The 19,219-nt window shown below is 45.5% G+C and overlaps 1 protein-coding gene across 2 annotated transcripts in view; it reads left to right on the forward strand.

The window, feature by feature from the left end:
• The window catches only part of dph1 (diphthamide biosynthesis 1), a 466,448-nt gene that overhangs the window by 442,138 nt on the left and 5,091 nt on the right, over positions 1 to 19,219 (forward strand). Inside the window, exon 12 of one of the 2 annotated variants that reach the window (XM_068008460.1) lies at positions 1,224 to 1,351. In XM_068008460.1, the coding sequence (XP_067864561.1) occupies positions 1,224 to 1,343 (120 nt within the window). In that variant the 3' untranslated portion in view covers positions 1,344 to 1,351. Of the gene's footprint in view, positions 1 to 1,223; positions 1,651 to 19,219 lie in introns of those variants that run through there. The other variant, XM_068008461.1, reaches the window with a different exon arrangement.

Consider the following 19,219-nt stretch of genomic DNA (forward strand, 5'->3'; position numbering starts at 1 on the left):
AAACAAAGTTTATTTACTCAGCAAACAGCAAAGCAAACAGAGTCTATTTAAAAAAAAGTCTCTACAAACTGCAGCAAACGGAACTCATGACCGAAACTGCAGCAACTTCTCCCAATAATGGCAGGGTGATTTCTCCAGCAAAATGCAGTGAGTGGAGGATGGTTACATAATACAAATTATGTGCGTAAAATCAATGCCAGTCACTTAAAGTAGTGTGGTCTCCAGACATGATTGACAGAATTACCCAATCATCTCCATTCCGGCCAGGAATAGTGGTGTCACTGTATGCAACTGTCTCTGAGTGACACTGCTGGTTTGAAGGGAAAAAGAAATACATTTATATAGCGCCTCGGTGAAACATCTCAGTAGCACTTCACACAGTTGTTTAGGTTTTAGACTGCAGTCACTATAGGCCAACGGGGCAGCCATTTGGTGCCAGCAAGGTCCCACTAACAGCACTGAGATAGATGACCAGTTCATCTGTTTTTGATGGTGTTGGTTGAGGGACAAATGCTGGCCCGGACACTGGGAGAACTCCCCTACTCTTCTTCGAATAGTGCTATGGAATCATCACTGTCCACCTGAACCAATGGAATAGGCAGAAGGGATCTCGGGTTTAACATCTTAACCTAAAGAAGGCACCTCTGACAGTGCAGCGCTCCCTCGGTACAGCACTGGAGCGTCACCTCAGATAATGCATTGAAAGAAAGAATTTGCATTTATATAGATCCTTTCATGACCTCAGGCGTCCCAAAGTGCTTTACAGCCAATTAAGTACTTTATGAAGCGTAGCTACTGTTGTAATCTAGAAACATGGCAGCCAATTTTCACACAGCAAGCTCCCACAAACAACAATGAGATAATGACCAGATAATCTGTTTTAGTGATGTTGGTTGTGGCATTGATATTGGCCAGGACACTGGGAAAACTCCCCTGTGCTCCTTCCAATAGTGCCGTGGGATCTTTTACGTCCACCTGAGAGGGCGGATGGGGTCTCGGTTTAAAGTCTCATCGGAAAGATGGCACCTCCGACAGTGCAGCACCCCCTCGGTACTGCACTGGGCGCGTCAGCCTAGAATTTGTGCCCAAGTCTCTGGAGTGGGTCTTGAACCCATGACGTTCAGAGGCGAGAGTGCTCCCCACTGAGAAACGTTCTGAATTGTGGGTTGTTTTGTGCTGCGGGCCTGTCGATGTGATTTTGTTTTTTTTGTTTCTCCACACAGGGCAAGCCAGCAGAGACACGGCCGTCAGCCGTGAGGGACACATGCGCTGACTGCAGCTGCCAGCGAGAGAAGGCAGCCCAGAGCCGGTCCGAGGAACAGCCTCTCCCTCCCAAGCAGTGACGTCACGGGTATGAGTCCAAGCACAGAGACTTCCAGCAGTACATGTCAGCAGAAGTGAGGCTAATGCAACAGAAGGAATGGATTCTAGAAAAACTGGGGCACCCGTGTCACCCTTTGACCCTGGGGCAGTTCAGTTTGGCTTGAGGTTCATTCAGCCCTGTTTAATGGCGGGAACAAAAGGCCACGCTGGGCCTGACAGTGTGAGAGTTCCGGCATTTCTATTTAAAATACCAAATCAGATCTCCACGCTCCTACCACCGCAAGGTATAATCTGCCAGCTGAAAATAGCCAAAGCCTTTAGGTTGGGGGGGGGGGGGTTTGGGGAGGGGGCACTGTAACCAGTAATAAAATGGAAATAAATTGGACTAGTCTCGGCTGCTTTTGAATTTATTGTTTAGTTTTTTTGTTGGACACTGGAGCCTTGTAATTGCTCTGTGCCAGCGATAGTTCAATCCCTTTGTAAGCTAATATACACATCATTCCCTCGAACCCTGACCACCTTTTTATTTTACACAGAATGTGCGGCACAGAAACAGGCCATTCGGCCCAACTGGTCTATGCCGGTGTTTATGCTCCACACAGGCCTCCTCCCTCCCGACTTCATCTATTCCTTTCTCCCTCATGTACTTATCTAGCTTCCCCTTAAATGCATCTGTGCTATTCACCTCAACTACTCCTTGTGGTACCAAGTTCCACATTCTAACCACTCTCTGAGTAAAGAAGTTTCTCCTGAGTTCCCTATTGGATTTATTGGTGACTATCTTATATTTATGGCCCCTGGTTTTGGCATCCCCTGGCGGTGGCAGACTCTTCAGTTGTTGCGATTGAACTCCCTGGAATGCCCTTATAAATCCCACTCCATCTCTAGCTGTCTTTCCACCTTTAAACCCTCCTCCTCGACCATTCCCACAATGGCTTGGCATCCACTCCCTTCTTCCTCTATGAAACGTCCTGGGACACTGATCTACGTTAAAGTGCTGTTTAAATGAAACTTGTTGTTTACCCCATAGGTTTGGTTGGATTATGTACAGAGGGAGCCACACCTGCCTAGAGCAGGGTAGAACTGTACCTAGAGGCACTGTGGTGGATGGAGACATGTACAATGGTACAGGGGGGCACTGTACTGTATGGAGGGGAGTAGATCTGTACAGGGGGGCATTGTACTGTATGGAGGGGAGTAGAGCTGTAACTGGGGGGCACTATACTGTATGGAGGGGAGTAGATCTGTACAGGGGGGCATTGTACTGTATGGGATGGAGTAGAGCTGTACAGGGGTTACTGTACTGTATGGGATGGAGTAGAGCTGTACAGGGGGGCACTGTATATTGTTTGGGATGGAGTAGAGCTGTACAGGGGGGTACTGTACTGTATGGGATGGAGTAGAGCTGTACAGGGGAGCACTGTATACTGTTTGGGATGGAGTAGAGCTGTACAGGGGGGCACTGCACTGTATGGGATGGAGTAGAGCTGTACAGGGGGGCACTGTACTGTATGGGATGGAGTAGAGCTGTACAGGAGGTACTGTATACTGTATGGGATGGAGTAGAGCTGTACAGGAGGTACTGTATACTGTATGGGATGGAGTAGAGCTGTACAGGGGGGCACTGTATACTGTATGGGATGGAGTAGAGCTGTACAGGAGGTACTGTATACTGTATGGGATGGAGTAGAGCTGTACAGGGGGGCACTACTGTATGGGATGGAGTAGAGCTGTACAGGTGGCACTGTACTGTATGGGATGGAGTAGAGCTGTACAGGGGGGCACTGCACTGTATGGGATGGAGTAGAGCTGTACAGGGGGGCACTGTACTGTATGGGATGGAGTAGAGCTGTACAGGGGGGCACTGCACTGTATGGGATGGAGTAGAGCTGTACAGGGGGGCACTGCACTGTATGGGATGGAGTAGAGCTGTACAGGTGGCACTGTACTGTATGGGATGGAGTAGAGCTGTACAGGGGGGCACTGCACTGTATGGGATGGAGTAGAGCTGTACAGGGGGGCACTGTATACTGTATGGGATGGAGTAGAGCTGTACAGGGGGGCACTGCACTGTATGGGATGGAGTAGAGCTGTACAGGGGGGGTACTGCACTGTATGGGATGGAGTAGAGCTGTACGGGGGGGCACTGTACTGTATGGGATGGAGTAGAGCTGTACGGGGGGGTACTGCACTGTATGGGATGGAGTAGAGCTGTACAGGAGGTACTGTATACTGTATGGGATGGAGTAGTGCTGTACAGGGGGGCACTGCACTGTATGGGATGGAGTAGAGCCGAACAGGGGGGCACTGTACTGTATGGAATGGAGTAGAGCTGTACAGGAGGCACTGTATACTGTATGGGATGGAGTAGAGCTGTACAGGAGGCACTGTAATAAACAGATGTTATTAGAACTGTACAGTGGGGTGTGTAGGGGAAGAACACACCTTAAGGAGAGGAGTAGGAGGGGGGATTCACATCTGTATGAAGGGAGTCTGTGCTAACCACTAAATGTCAGCAAGCAACAATTAATGAATTAGATAATTAGCTGAAGCATGAATCTTGCTTTGAGCAACTACAGTCGGCCAGGGAGCCTGAAGATGGCCGGTTCATACTTATCAGTCTCCCTCCACACGTCTGCGTGTGAATACTTCGGCTCTGAAAGTTATTCAGATTAGCTGCCACTTAACATGGAGCAGTTTGACAGTGATGCTGACGGCCTCTGTCAACACTACACCAGAAAGCCAATAACAATTGCCTTCTATCTCCAGCTTCTGTCTTTGTGAATCTGGAGCCTTTTACTGCTATTAAATTCCTGTTGCTGAAGCTTTCCTGGCTGTGAATGTCACAAAGATTCCTGAAATCCTTTGAGGCTGTCAACTTTTTAGGGTGAGGAAAACGTTCTTAGAAAATGCCGAACGTTTCCCTCCATTTCGCAGTGTAGGATTTTTAACCCTTTACTCTATTAGGTACGAGAGGTCAGAATCAACCGAGGCTGAAAAATATTTCTAAATCATTGGTTTTATTGACATTATTTATTGACCGCGTCAGCCCATGGCTCAGTAGGTACCACTCTCACCTCTTGAATCAGAAGGTTGTGGGTTCAAGTCCCACTCCAGAGACTTGAGCACAAAATCTAGGCTGACACTCCAGTGCAATACTGAGGGAGTGCTGCACTGTCAGAGGTGCCGTTTTTCAGATGAGACATTAAACTGAGGCCCTGTCTGCCATCTCAGGTGGACATAAATAGATCAATTCGAAGAAGAGCAGGGGAGTTCTCCCAGTGTCCTGGCCAATATTACCTCAGCCAACATCACTAAAACAGATTATCTGGTCATTATCACATTGCTGTTTGCGGGACCTTGCTGTGCGCAAATTGGCTGCTGCGTTTCCCACATTACAACAGTGACTGCACTTCAAAAGCACTTCTGGATATCCTGAGGTTGTGAAAGGCATTTATATAGATCCAAGTTCTTTCTTTCTTTATTAAGACACCAAGTTTTACAGGTAGAGATACTTAAAACCTTATCCGAGAGCACAACTCAGTTAAATCTTCTTTGGCATCTTCTTTGCATTGCTTCTAGTTCTGTCTCCTCCAAATCTATAAAATGGCTATTTTATATCTCTCTCTCTGCTGCTGCAAGATAGCATGCTTTCTCTCTCTTGCTCACGGCTTGAGAATACAGCTGGCTTTGTTTTGGTTTGCTTTATCTCTAACCTTGTCCTTATCTCCCCAAAAGTACAAGAAGTCTCTCGGACACAGCAGTTCGTCTTCGACAATAATGAAGCGATAATAATATCTGATATCTTCAGAACTTAGTCAACTTCCCAACATGCCTTCTGTTTTCGGTCAAGTTTAATAGATCTGTGTTCTTGACTTCATTGATAACCAAATCCTGCTCTCTGAGCATCTAATCCAGGGTTTCTAGCCCATCCTTTTAAAAAATTGGTATTAAAAGTCCAAAATCCATCAGAAGGTTTCCATTTATACTCTCTCAGTGACTTGAGAAATGTGGAGTCCTGTGTTTTACAGGGAAGGAGGTTAGCAGATGTGCTTGGTATTGAATAATAAATTAGGTCACACGTGCCGCACCTGAGCGTTTGCTGCATGTCAGACAGACGGCTGTTTTTAAAGGAGGAGTGGAAGTGTCCTCTGGTCACTCAACGAGTGCCTGTAAGAATCGGACGTAGAGGGAGAGAACAGGCTGCATTCTTCCAGCCATTAAGCTGTCATGATTCCTAACATGGTGAGTCCCTATCTCGGCTGTGCTGACGAACTTTTCCGTCTGCTGACTTCTCCCCAAGAATGCCAATGCATTCCTCTTGCATCCAGCTCTGAGTGGTTGCATTGGATGAGTATCCTTACCCCTGCTCTCTGACAGAGAATGGTTTGTGACACAGGAGGACCTGAGACTGGCTGCTTCTTCTTCCGTACTTAATGGCACATGAGGCAACCCATTTCTTCCACTGCTTTAGATCCAGCAGATCATGCTCTGGATCACTTCCATAACTAAGATATGTCCTTTTCACCCGGCAAGTTGTGAGCCCGACTCGCAACTCCCTATCAGGAGAACTGGCTGGATACAATGGATGATCACTTCTCCAGTCCCATTGATCGCAAGTATTGGATGGCAGCCCAGTATTCAGAGACTGGATCTCCGGTCTGTTGCTCACTGGAGCTACGATGTGGGGACTGAGGGGGCACTCCACTCCCATTGTACACATGTTCCCCACTGGATGTCTACCCAGTATTCAGAGATCGGGACTCTCGTCTCCGCTTGACCGGGCACATAGGAGGGTGAGAGAATAAAAAAACTTCAAAGGAAAGTGGGTATGGCTGCCAATGGCTCAGTGGTTGTGGTACCCATACAGAGTCGTACAGACCCAGAAGGCCCCTCCATTCCCTCCCTGATTTGTGGCGAGATAACTGATCCCCAACGGTGCAGCAAAAGGGCACCGTGATTGCCCTTAATGTCCCCTGGAGAAAATAAACAGCCAGGAGCTTCTGATCCAGTGCCCCCCAACCCCTTAGAAAATGTATGACTCTTTGGCACCAGGACCAGCTCTGATGCTCCCTCCATGGTCGAACAGCCTGACGAAACATCCTGTGCTTACAAACGGAGCTGGTGATGGGTGGGGGTGGGGCGTGCGCGGGAAGAGAGAAGAGTTTCCATACCTGTGGCAAGAAAACTGGAGCAAAAGAAACAAATTAAACATTCACCTCAGTACTGAGACATAATCGGCAATTTCTGCCATCCCGAGTCCTTATTCGTGTGAAAGTGGGTGCACAGGGAATTGTCTGTCATCCGTCTGTGAACACACTAACTCAATTAAGAAGCAGGAGTGAAAATTGTAAACAGGCAGCAGCAACCGAGAAAGTGAACCCTTGTGACATTTTTTTTCTCTCCTATTGTATATGTGGAGACATAACTGTCACGGTTTAGTAAAGCTGTCACATACAGGTAGTTAGAAATAAAAAAAAGTCACATTTAATTTATAACTATGGCTCCTTTTTATGAACTTGGGACTCTCAGAGACTTTAAACCTGTTCCTTCCAAGGCAGTAACGCTCATCTCCAGGGACATCCTTTACCCATGCGTCTTGATGTTGCGTCATTCATACATCGTACGACTGGACCTTTTTTATTTGTGTGCGTTTTATGGGAATGTGTCCCTTCTACTTCTCATAGAATGGTTACAGCACAGAAGGAGACCATTGAGCCTTTGCCAGCTCTTTGTAAGAGCAATCCAGTTAGTCCCATTCCCCCACTATAGCCCTGCAAATTTTTTCCCTTCAACTATTTATCCAATTGATTTTAGAAAGCCACGATTGAATCTGCTTCCACCACCCTTTCAGGCAGCGCATTCCAGATCATAACAACTCGCTGCATAAAAAAGTTTTTCCTCATGTCGCCTTTGGTTCTTTTGCCAATCACCTTAAATCTGTGTCCTTTGGTTCTCGACCCTACCGCCAATGGGAACAGTTTCTCTTTATTTACTTTATCTAAACCCTTCATGATTTTGAACACTTCTATCAAATCTCCTCTCAACCTTCTCTGCTCTGAGGAGAACAAGCCCAGCTTCTCCAGTCTTTCCACATAACTGAAGTCCCTCATCCATGGAACCATTCTAGTAAATCTTTTCTACACCCTCTCTAAGGCCTTCACATCTTTCCTAAAGTGTGATGCCCAGAATTGGACACAATACTCCAGTTGTGGCCAAACCAGTGTTTTATATATTATATATATAAAAACACAGACAAAAAAAGTGTGCGATGTACTGTTTTTTTATATAAAGCTACGTTGTGTGTCATGCTTGTTTTGTCTGTCACACGCAAGTGTCACATCTATCTGTATGCAAATTTGTGTCACACATTTAAGAAAAAAGTTAGAAGAAGGGAAAGAAAACTAATCGTGTGCACCCTACAGAGAAATTCCTACAGTTAAAGAAAATGGCTGCATATAGTGACACCACTATTCCCGGCCAGAATGGAGATGATTGGGTAATTCCCCCGTCAATTACACCTGGAGACCGTACTGCTGTAAGTGACTGAGATTGATTTTACGTGCATAATTTGTATTATGTAACTATCCTCCACTCACTGCATTTTGCTGGAGAAATCACCCTGCTTTTATCGGGAGAAGTTGCTGCAGTTTCTGTCATGAGTTCTGTTTGCTGCAGACTCTTTTTAAGTAGACTTTGTAAATAGACTTTGTTTGGCCTAAGTCCCGTCCCGCCTCCAACTCATTGTCAGTAGACACTCTGAAAGAAAATACCTCATTGACACAGGAGTCAGAATGTCTGTAGTCACCAACTGACTTTAACAATCACACTTAAGGAAAAGAAAGCCTGACTGACCGAAGCTTTGCAGCCTTAAAGGGCTGCACAACTACACTTTCACAGCAGAATACTGCTTCACCTCAGTATGTCCCAAACTGCATTACAGCTAATGAAGTACTTTTGAAGGCAACACTGCAGCCAATTTGCACACAGCAAGGTCCCACAAACAGCAATGTGACAATGACCAGATAATCTGTTTTATTGATGATGGTTGAGGGACAAATATTGACAAGGACACCGGAGAGAATTTCCCTGCTCTTCTTCGAAATAGTGCCATGGGATCTTTTAAGAACATAAGAAATAGGAGCAGGAGTAGGCCATACGCCCCCTCGAGCCTGCTCTGCCATTCAATAACATCATGGCTGATCTGCCTCAACTCTACTTTCCCGCCCTTTCCATATAATCCCTTGATTCCCTCAGTGTCCAAATATCCATCAATCTCAGTCTTGAATATACTCAATGACTGAGCATCCTCTGGGGTAGAGAATTCCAAAGATTCACAACCCTCTGAGTGATGACATTTTTCTTCATCTGGATCCTAAATGACCGACCCCTTATCTTGAGACTATGACCTCTAGTTCTAGACTCTCGAACCAGGGGTAACAGCCTTTTTCAGCATCTACCCTGTCAAGCCCTCTAAGAATTTTATACGTTTCAATGAGATCACCTCATTCTTCTAGACTCCAGAGAATTTGGACCCATTCTACTCAATCTCTCCACATAGGACAACCCTCTTATCCCAGGAATCAATCTAGTGAACCTTCGTTGCACCCCCTCTAAGGCAAGTATATGCCTACACACACCTGAGAGGGCAGACGGGGCCTCGGTTTAACGTCTCATCCAAAAGACGGCACCTCCGACAGTGCAGCACCCCCTCAGCACTGCATTGGGAACGTGAACTTGGATTATATGCTAATGTCTTTGGAGTGTGATTTAATCCCACAACTCTCAGAGCTGAGAGTGCTACCCACTGAATCACTGCTGACACTTTAAAAGCAGATACTAAAAGTCCATATCGAAAAATCCAAAATCCTTCGGGGGCAGTGGTGGGGCGGGGGGGAGAATGTAAAAAAACTGCCTGTAACTGTGAGAGTATTGACAAGTAATAACACTTGTAAATTGGACAGAAGGTGAGAATACTATTAAGCTCTGTGGTGGCTCTGCCATTATCCAAACCACTACAGCAAGTGTGAAGCAATTAACAGACTATATAGACAGAGTAGTCCCAGGGGTCAGTGTAAAATTCACAAGACCTAGCCCACTGGCTGCTGAATAATCAACCACGGCAGCAGCAGGCACTTCAGTGCAACGATATGAGAAACACCGACACGAAGCACACCGGTTAATAACATGGGCGTAACGGAGCAATTTACCAGGCAAAGCAGTCACGTCACAGTGTTTACATTCGATAATCGCTGAAGAGGGTGACGTGAAGGATATAGAAGGTTCCACACTGTAACAGGTCAGAGCTAATTGGACCACAAGGGCCAAAGCCAAGTGCTTTAACTAAGCTCCGGGTCACCTGTCCCAGGTCAGACCGTGCTGAATCATTACAATACCTGCCTCAAAAGCAGCCTTTTCACCTACAGGTACCCCGTGAATACCTTTCTGTTGGCAGCTAGGGACTTTCAGTTTGTTTCTTTTCCCCTTTCTTAGTGTCACTGAAAAGAGCAATGTATTCTCCTGTTTCTCTCGATCTGTACCTCATACTCATCCTACTCCAAGATTATGGTTCCCAACTTTTGCCAAGTGCAAAAAATAAGAAAGACTTGCACTTATATAGGGCTTCTCATGACCTCAGGATGTCCGAAAGCGCTTTACAACTTTTGAAGTGTAGTCACTGTTGTAATGTAGGAAACGCAGCGGCCAATTTGTACACAGGAAGATCCCACACACAGCAATGTGATAATGACCAGATGATCTGTTTTAGTGATGTTAGTTGAGGGATAAAAGTTGGCCAGGACACCAGGGAGAACTCCCCTGCTCTTCTTTGACATAGTGCTGTGGGATCCTTTATGTCCACTTGAGGGGGTAGATGGGCTCTTGTTTTAACGCCTCATCAGAAAGACCTCCGACAGTGCAGCACTCCCTCGGTACTGCATTGGATTATGAGCCCACAACCCACTGACTTAGAGGTGAGAGTGTTACCCATTGAGCCATGGCTGGCACTTAAAAAACAGACAGGGCAGGATTGGAGAAGAGCAAAGGATGCCGACACATCAGAGGATGTAGAATTAAATAATGGAGAGATAAAAAATGCAGGCCTAGAAAAGCTGTGAGGGGAGTGGGGGGACATCCCAATGGAGGGCCAGGATGTGCCCACTGGTCAGCTCCGGAATTGACCCTGCCGGAGTTTCTGAGGTTACCCCCCCCCCCCCCCCCACCAAAGAAAGAAGTCCCTTCAGAGGACAGACATCTTATCCTCCTATTTCTTCAGTCTGGCAAAATGAGGTACCCGCAACTCTGTCCACACTCGTGGGTGTGACAGTACCAGCGGGTGTGACAGTACCAGCGGGTGTGACAGTACCAGCGGGTATTACACAGAACAGTCTGCCCCCCAATTGATCTTCCTCTTCTGCCTTCAAGACCCTTACGTGTATGAGAATTACCATTGGGAAACCCATTGCTGGCACAAATGATGCTGGAGAAAAAAGTAAGCAGCAATTACCACACAGGCTTATAAATGAAAAACAAATTCAGTGCAGAAACAGCCTTAACAATGCTCATTTAATCTTCATACTTTGCACTTGGTGTCAACCTTGGCTCAGTGATAGCACTCTTTCCTCTGAGTCAGAAGGTTGAGGGTTCAAGCCCAACTCCCAGGACTTGAGCACATAATCTAAGCACTTCATTGCAGTATTGAGGGAGTGCTGCAGTGTCAGAGGTGCCATCCTTTGGATGAGATATTAAACCAAAGCCCTGGCTGTCCTCTCAGGTGGACGTAAAAGAGAGCTTGGGTTGGGGATGGGGTGGAGCCTATGATTGAGGTGGCCACGCATGGACTATGCAAGGAGTGAGCTTGCTGGGCCAAATGGCCTTTTCTCATCCCAAGCTTTGTGTTCATTAGATGTGCTTTGCCTCAAAGTACACCTGCAAAGAATATTAATTCCCACTTCTCCATAAATCACGCCAGTTACCAAGCAACCCCCAATCAGAACAGCCTACCCTTACATTTCCTTCTGGCGACTGCACTTAGCAAAGAGTAAAATGTCACATGAGAAGCACCTCAGTGACAAGAAATCTATACAACTCATGGACCTGACCAACTGTTAACACATCTGTTATGTGGTCAGGAACATGGGTATAAATATCCGAACGCACCAGGGTCCATATGGTGTCCTGTATTTATGACTGTAGGGGTAAAGACAAGTTGAATTTTTTTTTGTTACTCAATACATTTACATAATTTATTCAAGTATGTGGACTGAGATTAATTTTCTGATGTTTTCACAGCCCCAAGCTGTCCCAAGAATAGTTTCTTTTCATATTTATCACAGCGTCTGTCTAAATATCTATCTCTGTGACTCATTGGCACCATAAATATAAATGTATTTTAAATTAAGCAATTCGGAAAGGAACTGAGGTAGGTGGTGCCCCTGTTGCCCATGGTTACCGATGAGGCCCCATGCCAACAGTGATAGAATGTATTCATCATCTTGTTGAATTTACAAGTGACTAAAAGTCAGGGAGCTTGAAATATACACTAATTAATAGAGAGACTTCCATAGTTGCGATTGCACAGACTAAAATTAAGCTAATAAAAGAAATTGATTAAATATAATTCTCCTTATGGCTCGGTTTGTGGCACCCATGGAGATCAGAAAGGGCCCAGGTCCAATCATCAGCCTGTGTTGAGTTAATGGATCTCAGCCAGGCCGATGGTAGATTTCTAACCATTGGTCTTAGACGTTCTGGCCTAGAATGGGAAAAAAATCAGCCAGGTTTGTCCCCTTGATTGCCAGAAGACCCCTTGCTGAAGAGTGTGCCGTGTGGACATCAGACAGGATAGGATCGGGCTGGGCTGTGACGCCCCCTCCCCCACAGAAAAATCCCCGTCAGCGCTCGCTGGGAAGAATGGTAACTTGAGTGAGGTACAGGGTGGGCTACGGCATCTTTGGGACTGTTGCCCCATCGAGGAGTCAAACAGACTCAAGAGGAGGAGGAGAGAAAACTGGAAGTGAAAACTTTCTACCCTGTGATCAGCCACTGAATACAGAACCTATGGTGAGGCATATAGATACAAGTCACTCCTGCCTGCAACGTTCATTGAACCGCTATTCAGCCTGAGCAAGTGCTTTAAGGAGGGGAGGTCACTGGGAGTGGGGGTGAAATTCATTATCTCATTCAATATTAAACATTCTTGCTTGAAAGCATGTTACACTTTACAACGTGTCTGGTACAAAACATCTTATCACGCTTCTGATTGACCAAAAAGAATATAGAGGCAGTGGAGAAGGTGCAAAAAAGATTCACAAGGATTTAAAACCACAACTAAGAGGATCTACTTATCAGGAAAGGCTGAACAGGCTGGGGCTCTTTTCTCTAGAAAAGAGAAGGCTGAGGGGTGACCTGATAGAAGTCTTTAAGATTATGAAAGGGTTTGATAGGGTAGACGTGGAGAAAACGTTTCCACTTGTGGAGGATTCCAAAACTAGAGGTCATCAATATAAGGTAGATAGTCACTAATAAATCTAATGGGGAATTCAGGAGAAACTTCTTTACCCAGAGAGTGGTGAGAATGTGGAACTCACTACCACAAGGAGTAGTTGAGGCAAATAGCATAGATGCATTTAAGGGGAAGCTAGATAAACACAAGAGGGAGAAAGGAATAGAAGGATATGCTGATAGTGTTAGATGAAGAAGGGTGGGAGGAGGCTCGTGTGGAGCATAAAGGCCAGCATAGAACAGTTGGGCCGAATGGCCTGTTTCTGTGCTGTAGACTCGATGTAACACTTACCTCACTGTCTCAGAGCACATCTCTCAGAAACTTCCTTCTGAATCGCAGGCCTGCTTGCCAGCTCTGATCTCTCACCGGTGTTCTATGTATAACATATATTGAGCATATGTTGTACCCTGCCACACAATGCCAGGTCAGGTTCATTCATTTAAAACAACAACCGCCTCCATTTATATAGCACCTTTAACGTGGTAGAACATCAAATAATAAAGGGAATGGCCAAGTTGGGTGAAGAGAGTGAACTGGGGAGACCCGGTTGTCAGGAAAGGGAAACGTAATTCAATGTTACTCTTTGAATTACTGGTCAACATTCAAAGAAATGAATATTGCTGAATGCACTGAAAATAGATTATGTCATTAAGGAGGGAAGTGAAGATGGTTACAGTGAGTTCTAAATGATGGAGCCAAGCCCTCTTCCCTTGGTCCTGAGCTTCTTGAACTTTTATTATGCTGTCATTTTTATTTTTAAACAATGAAAGCAATATTTCACTCACACTTAGCACCAACACACAGTCTAATTCTGTAAGTGATTCCACCGCAGGATAATTAAAGCAGGCTCATCAGACTTTCACACGTTGCAGCAAACAATCACAACAAGCCAGATTCACACAGACTTCCCAAAGAAAACATGTTAAAACCAAAGGTAGTTTATCAACAGCAACAACAACTTACATTTATATAGCGTCTTTAATGCAGAACAGCGTCCTGAGGCGCTTCACAGAGGCGTAAAGGAAAAGATGGACCCCCTAGCCAAAGAAAGAGAGATTAGGAGGGGTGATCAAAAGCTTGGTCAAAGAGGTAGGCTTTAAGGAGGGTCTTAAATCAGGATAGGAAGGTAGAGAGAAAGAGGGGTTTAGGAAAGGAATTGCAGAGTTTAGGGCCTAGGCAGCTGAAAGCATGGTTGTCAATTTTGGGGCGAAGAGAGGAGACGATGAACAAGAGGCCAGAGTCAGAAAAACAGAGAGTTTTGGGTAGGGTGCAGTTGGAGCACTGTAGAAGGTTACAGAGATAAGGAGGTTTTGGATGAGCTGAAGTTCACTGAGGTTGGAGGATGGGAGGCCAGCCAGGAGTGCACTGAAGAAAGTGAGCCTGGGGTAACTTGATTGAGGTGTACAAAATTATGAGGGGACCAGATAGAGTAGACAGGAAGTACCTGTTTCCCCTAGCAGAGAGTTCAAGAACTAGAGGACATAGATTTAAGCTGATTGGCGGAAGGATTAGAAGGGACATGAGGAAAACCTTTTTACCCAAAGGGTGGTGGGTGTATGGAATTCACTGCCCGAATTGGTGGTAGAGGCAGGGACCCTCAACTCTTTTAAAAAGTACCTGGACCTGCACCTAAAGTGCTGTAAGCTGCAGGGTTACGGACCGGGTGCTGGAAGATGGGATTAGAATGGGCACCTGATTGTTCTTCGAGCCGGCGCGGACACGATGGGCCAAATGGCCCCCTTCTGTGCTGTATCTTTTCTATGGTTCTATGAGAGTTTTGGTGGTAAATGGGCTGAAATAGGGGCAGAAGCGGGTGATTTTACAGAGGTGAGAGTAGGCAGTCTTTGTGATGGAGAGGATATGGGGTTCAAAGCTCAGGGTTGAATAGAACATCAAGGTTGCAAACAGTCTGGCTCAACCTGAGACAGTGGCCTGAGGGGGGGAACGGAGTCGGTGATGAGGGCACGGAATTTGTGGCGGGGGCTGAAGACGATAGTTTTGGTCTTTCCAATTTTTTGGCTGGAGGAAATTACAGACAAGCAGCCTGACAACACAGGGTCAGTGGAGCAGTCAAGATCAATGGAGGAGCTGTAGGGCTGGGTGTCATCAGCAGACATGTGGAAGCCGACCCTATGTTGGTGGATAATGTTGGTAAGGAGCAGCATGTAAATGAAGAAGAGGAAGAGACCAAGGGATGGATCCTTGGGGTCTCCCAAGGTGTTGGTGCAGAGGCAGGAACGGAGGTCATCAGTGGAGATGCTTGGGCAGTGATGAGATAGGTAAGTGTGGAATCAAGTGAAGGCAATCGCACTGTGCTGGATAACAGAGGAGAAGCTTTGGAAGAGGATGGTGGTGTGGTCGACCATGTCACAGGTTGCAGAAAGGTTGAAGAAGACAAGGAGGAATAATGCACCATGGTCACAGGTGCAGCGAATGTTGTTTGTGACTTTGATTAGCACCTTTTTGGTGCTGGAGGAGGGGCAGAAACCTAATTGGAGAGATTAAAACAGGATGCTGCGGGAGAGATGGGCACAGCTCTCGGAAATAACAACACGTTCAAAAACTTTGGAGAAGAAGAGGAGATTGGAAATGGGGCAGCGGTTTGTGAGGCCAGAGGGATCGGGGTGGGTTTCTTGAGGAGAGGGTTAACAGCGGTTTTGAAAGAGAGTGGGACAACACCTGAGGAGAGAGAGCCTTTACATTGTTAGCTAGCATAGGGATCAGGTGGTAAGCAGTTCAGTGGGAAAGGAGTTGAAGGAGCAGTAGGTGGGTCTCATGGATGAGATGAGCTCCTAAAAGACATGAGAGGAGATACGGGAGAAACTATAGAAAGAAGTGGTTCAGGACTAGGGAAGGGGTCACCTGGGGGTGATGTTTGGCTTGGCGGGCAAGTGAAAGAGGGAGAAGCATCAAGGGCAGCTGAACAGATGGTCTCTATCTTGTCAACAAAGAAATCCATGAGCTCCTCAGATTTATTGTTAGGAGTGAGGGTGGAGAAGCCAGGGCAGAGGAGATAGTCGATAGTGGGGGAAAGAAATGAGGACTAACTTTGATCTCCAGGGTGATGCTGGAGTAGTGTGTAGTTTTGGCTGAGGAGTGAGGTCTGCTAGAGCTTATTACAAAACAGTGCATTACAGGAGCTGTGTGTGATATATAAATATAACTATAACGACACTCACATACGGATCTCCTGTGCTGTTGCTAATAGTAAGTTAGAGGATGCGTTGTTTTGTGAGGACAGGGGTGTTATGCTGCTGGAACACACAATACATTATTCTGCTGCTAAGGCGTTGTGTCTTTTTAAAGCTTCAAAGTCTAATTGCTGTTATGTAAACACTGTGTGAATTCATTCTGAGTTTGATTGCCATTCGGGTTGCAGATCAGAAGCCGAGCTCGGTTTGTCTGTTTTTAAAGTATCTTCGGTAAGGTCAAGAGGCTGCAAACATTCTGACTCCGGCATTTCCTGTTCCTGGAGAGTGTCTCTGTACATTCCAAATATCTGCCATTGTTTCTTTATACTTTTTATTTCTAAGCATGACACAGAAATTTTAATGGGACTTGAAGTGTAACAGACAAGAAATGCATGCTGGACGTAGCTTTTTTATTAGATCACTGGCAAATCTTCTGTGGCATTGTCCACATAAACCAGAGGATGCATTGTTTTATAAGGTCAGGAACATCATACGATGTAAAAGAAACAGCTTGCATTTATACAACACCTTTCAAGTCCTCAGGACTTTGCAAAGTGCCGTACAGCTAATGAATTATTTTTGATGTGCAGTAACTTCAAGTGCAGACATGCAAAGTTTAGATGGGTATCTCTCCAAAGCTATAAGGTTTAATTGCTGTTCATACAGAGGTCAGTTAAGAGACTGCTGCTGTTAAGAAAACACTAAGTGAGTTTATACTGATGTCAATTAAGAGGCTGTAGGTATTCTGGCTCTGGTATTTTGTTCTCCTCTAAACTACATTTGTCTCATTATATTGTTCTTTAAAGTGTGACACAGAAAGTTGAGTGTGACACTTGAAGTGTGGCACAGAAAGCATTCGAAGAATGAGAGATGACCTCATTGAAACATGTAAGATTCTGAGGGGGCTTGACAGGATCGATGTTGAGAGATTGTTTCCCCTAACTAGAGAGTCTAGAACTACGGGGCATAATCGCAGGATACGGGGTCGGCCATTCAAGACTGAGATGAGGAAGAATTTCTTCACGCAGAGGTTTGTGAATCTTTGGAATTCTCTACCTCAGAGTGCTATGGATGCTGAGTCATTGAATATATTCAAGGCTGAGATGGATAGATTTTTGGACTCTAGGGGAATCAAGGGAAATGGGGATCGGGCAGGAAAGTGGAGTTGAGGTCGAAGATCAGCCATGATCTGATTGAATGGTGGAGCAGGCTCAAGGGGCCGTATGGCCTACTCCTGCTCCTCTTTCTCATGTTCTTATGTTCTTATGAAAGTTGAGTGTGACACTTGAAGTTTGATGGACAGGAAATACCACTGGATGTGCCTGCTGTGAATTTCTTTGGGGTTTCTTCCAATTGGCCGCCATAACTTTGACGGAAGATCGGCGGAAGCCTGGGATACACCACTTAAACGAGGATTCCACCGATCTCCCGCAGAAGTTACACCAGCCAATCAGGATAGGCCCAAGGAAATTGCCAGCCACCGCTTTGATAAGATTAAAGATAAATCTGTAATATAAATATTACACTGTTATATGTATCATAACGTAACTTTTTTTGCAGCATCTTTCTACTTCGCTCTTAAATAATTGGATTCTTGCTTGCTTGGCTGCTGGTTTAGTGGATATCATCCTAGTTTTCAAATCCCTCCATGGCCTGACCCCTCCCTATCTCTGTAACCTCTCCAGTACCTCTGCACTCCTCCAATTCTGGCCTCTTTCGTATCCCCGATTTCCTTCGCTCCACCATTGGCGGCCGTGCCTTCAGCGGCCTAGGTCCTGAACTCTGGAATTCCCTCCCTAAACCTCTCCACCTCTCCCTCCTCCTTTATGACGTTCCTTCAAACCTATCACTTTGACTAAGCTTTTGGTCACCTATCCTAATATCTCCTTATGTGGCTCGGTGTTGATATTTGTTTGATTACGCTCCTGTGAAGCACCTTGAGACATTTTACTATGTTAAAGGCGCTGTGTAAATGCAAGTTGTTGTTGTTGCATGGCCTAGTACTAGGCCATGCAGACCAAATTAACTGATATTGGTGCTAGAGTTGGCCTCAGCATCCTTGAGCTAGGGATAAAACATTCTCTAGAATTGCTCCTAATTTGTATTTAAAGTGACTTCACAATTGAAGGGAGCACTCATCCTCAGTCACAAAACAATTTCAATTTTCTGAGGGTGTAACCAGTCAGTGAATGAAGGAAATTAACCGTGACCTTCAGAAAGCATCTCACTTAAGTCCCTCACAAGACCTGTAGCAAAAATGAAGCCTTATGGAATCAAGGGTATAATTGCTAATTGGATCGAAAATTGGCTTGACAACAAGAAGCAGAAGGTACCCATTAATGGGAATTACTTGAGTGGGGCGGCTGTGATTAATGGAGTCCCGCAGGGATCAATCCTTGGACCTCTGCCTTTCATTATGTTTAATAATCTACTCGATGAGCGGATTATTAGAAGAATGATTGACTTTTCTGATGACCGAACTGTGTGGAAAATCAAGACATGCCAACGATTTGGATATCATTTGCTTGGAATTAGAGGCCGAGGGCCTGGGAGATGCCGTTCAGCATTGATAACCGTCAGGCGCTTAAGATAATAAGTGATCTTTTAATTCTGCAAAAGATGGAGCTGGAGACTCAGACAGTTGACAAAGTCAGTGAAAGTCCCCCTACAACGTGAGGCAGCAATTGCCGAGGGACACGTGTCAGGACGTGTAGCCGAGTGAATCAATATATTATCTTCAAATAAATTGTGTTGACGCACTGTAACATATTTCCATCTGGTTATGATCCCTGCATGGAAAGGATTTGCATTTATATAGCGCCCTTCATGACCTCAGGATGTCCCAAAGCGCTTTACAGCCAAGGAAGCAATTTTTGCAGTGTAGTCTCTATTGTAATGTAGGAAACTCGGCAGCCACTGTGCAAGATCCCACAAACAGCAATGTGCCAATGACTGGATAATCTGTTTCTTTTAGTGATGAATGTTGAGGGATAAATATTGGCCCAGGACACCGAGGGAACTCTCCTGCTCTTCTTTGAACAGTGTCATGGGATGTTTTACGTCCACCTGAGAGGATAGACAGGGCCTCGGTTTAACCTCTCATCCGAAACAAAACACTTTTGAGGGTTGGAAAGGGAATGGAGCTGGCTTTCAGATTGTGATAATCGAATTTATTAAATAGAGCTGTGGAGAATTACATTTA

Source organism: Heptranchias perlo, chromosome 28, assembly GCF_035084215.1.
Source record: "Heptranchias perlo isolate sHepPer1 chromosome 28, sHepPer1.hap1, whole genome shotgun sequence".
Lineage (NCBI taxonomy): Eukaryota > Metazoa > Chordata > Chondrichthyes > Hexanchiformes > Hexanchidae > Heptranchias > Heptranchias perlo.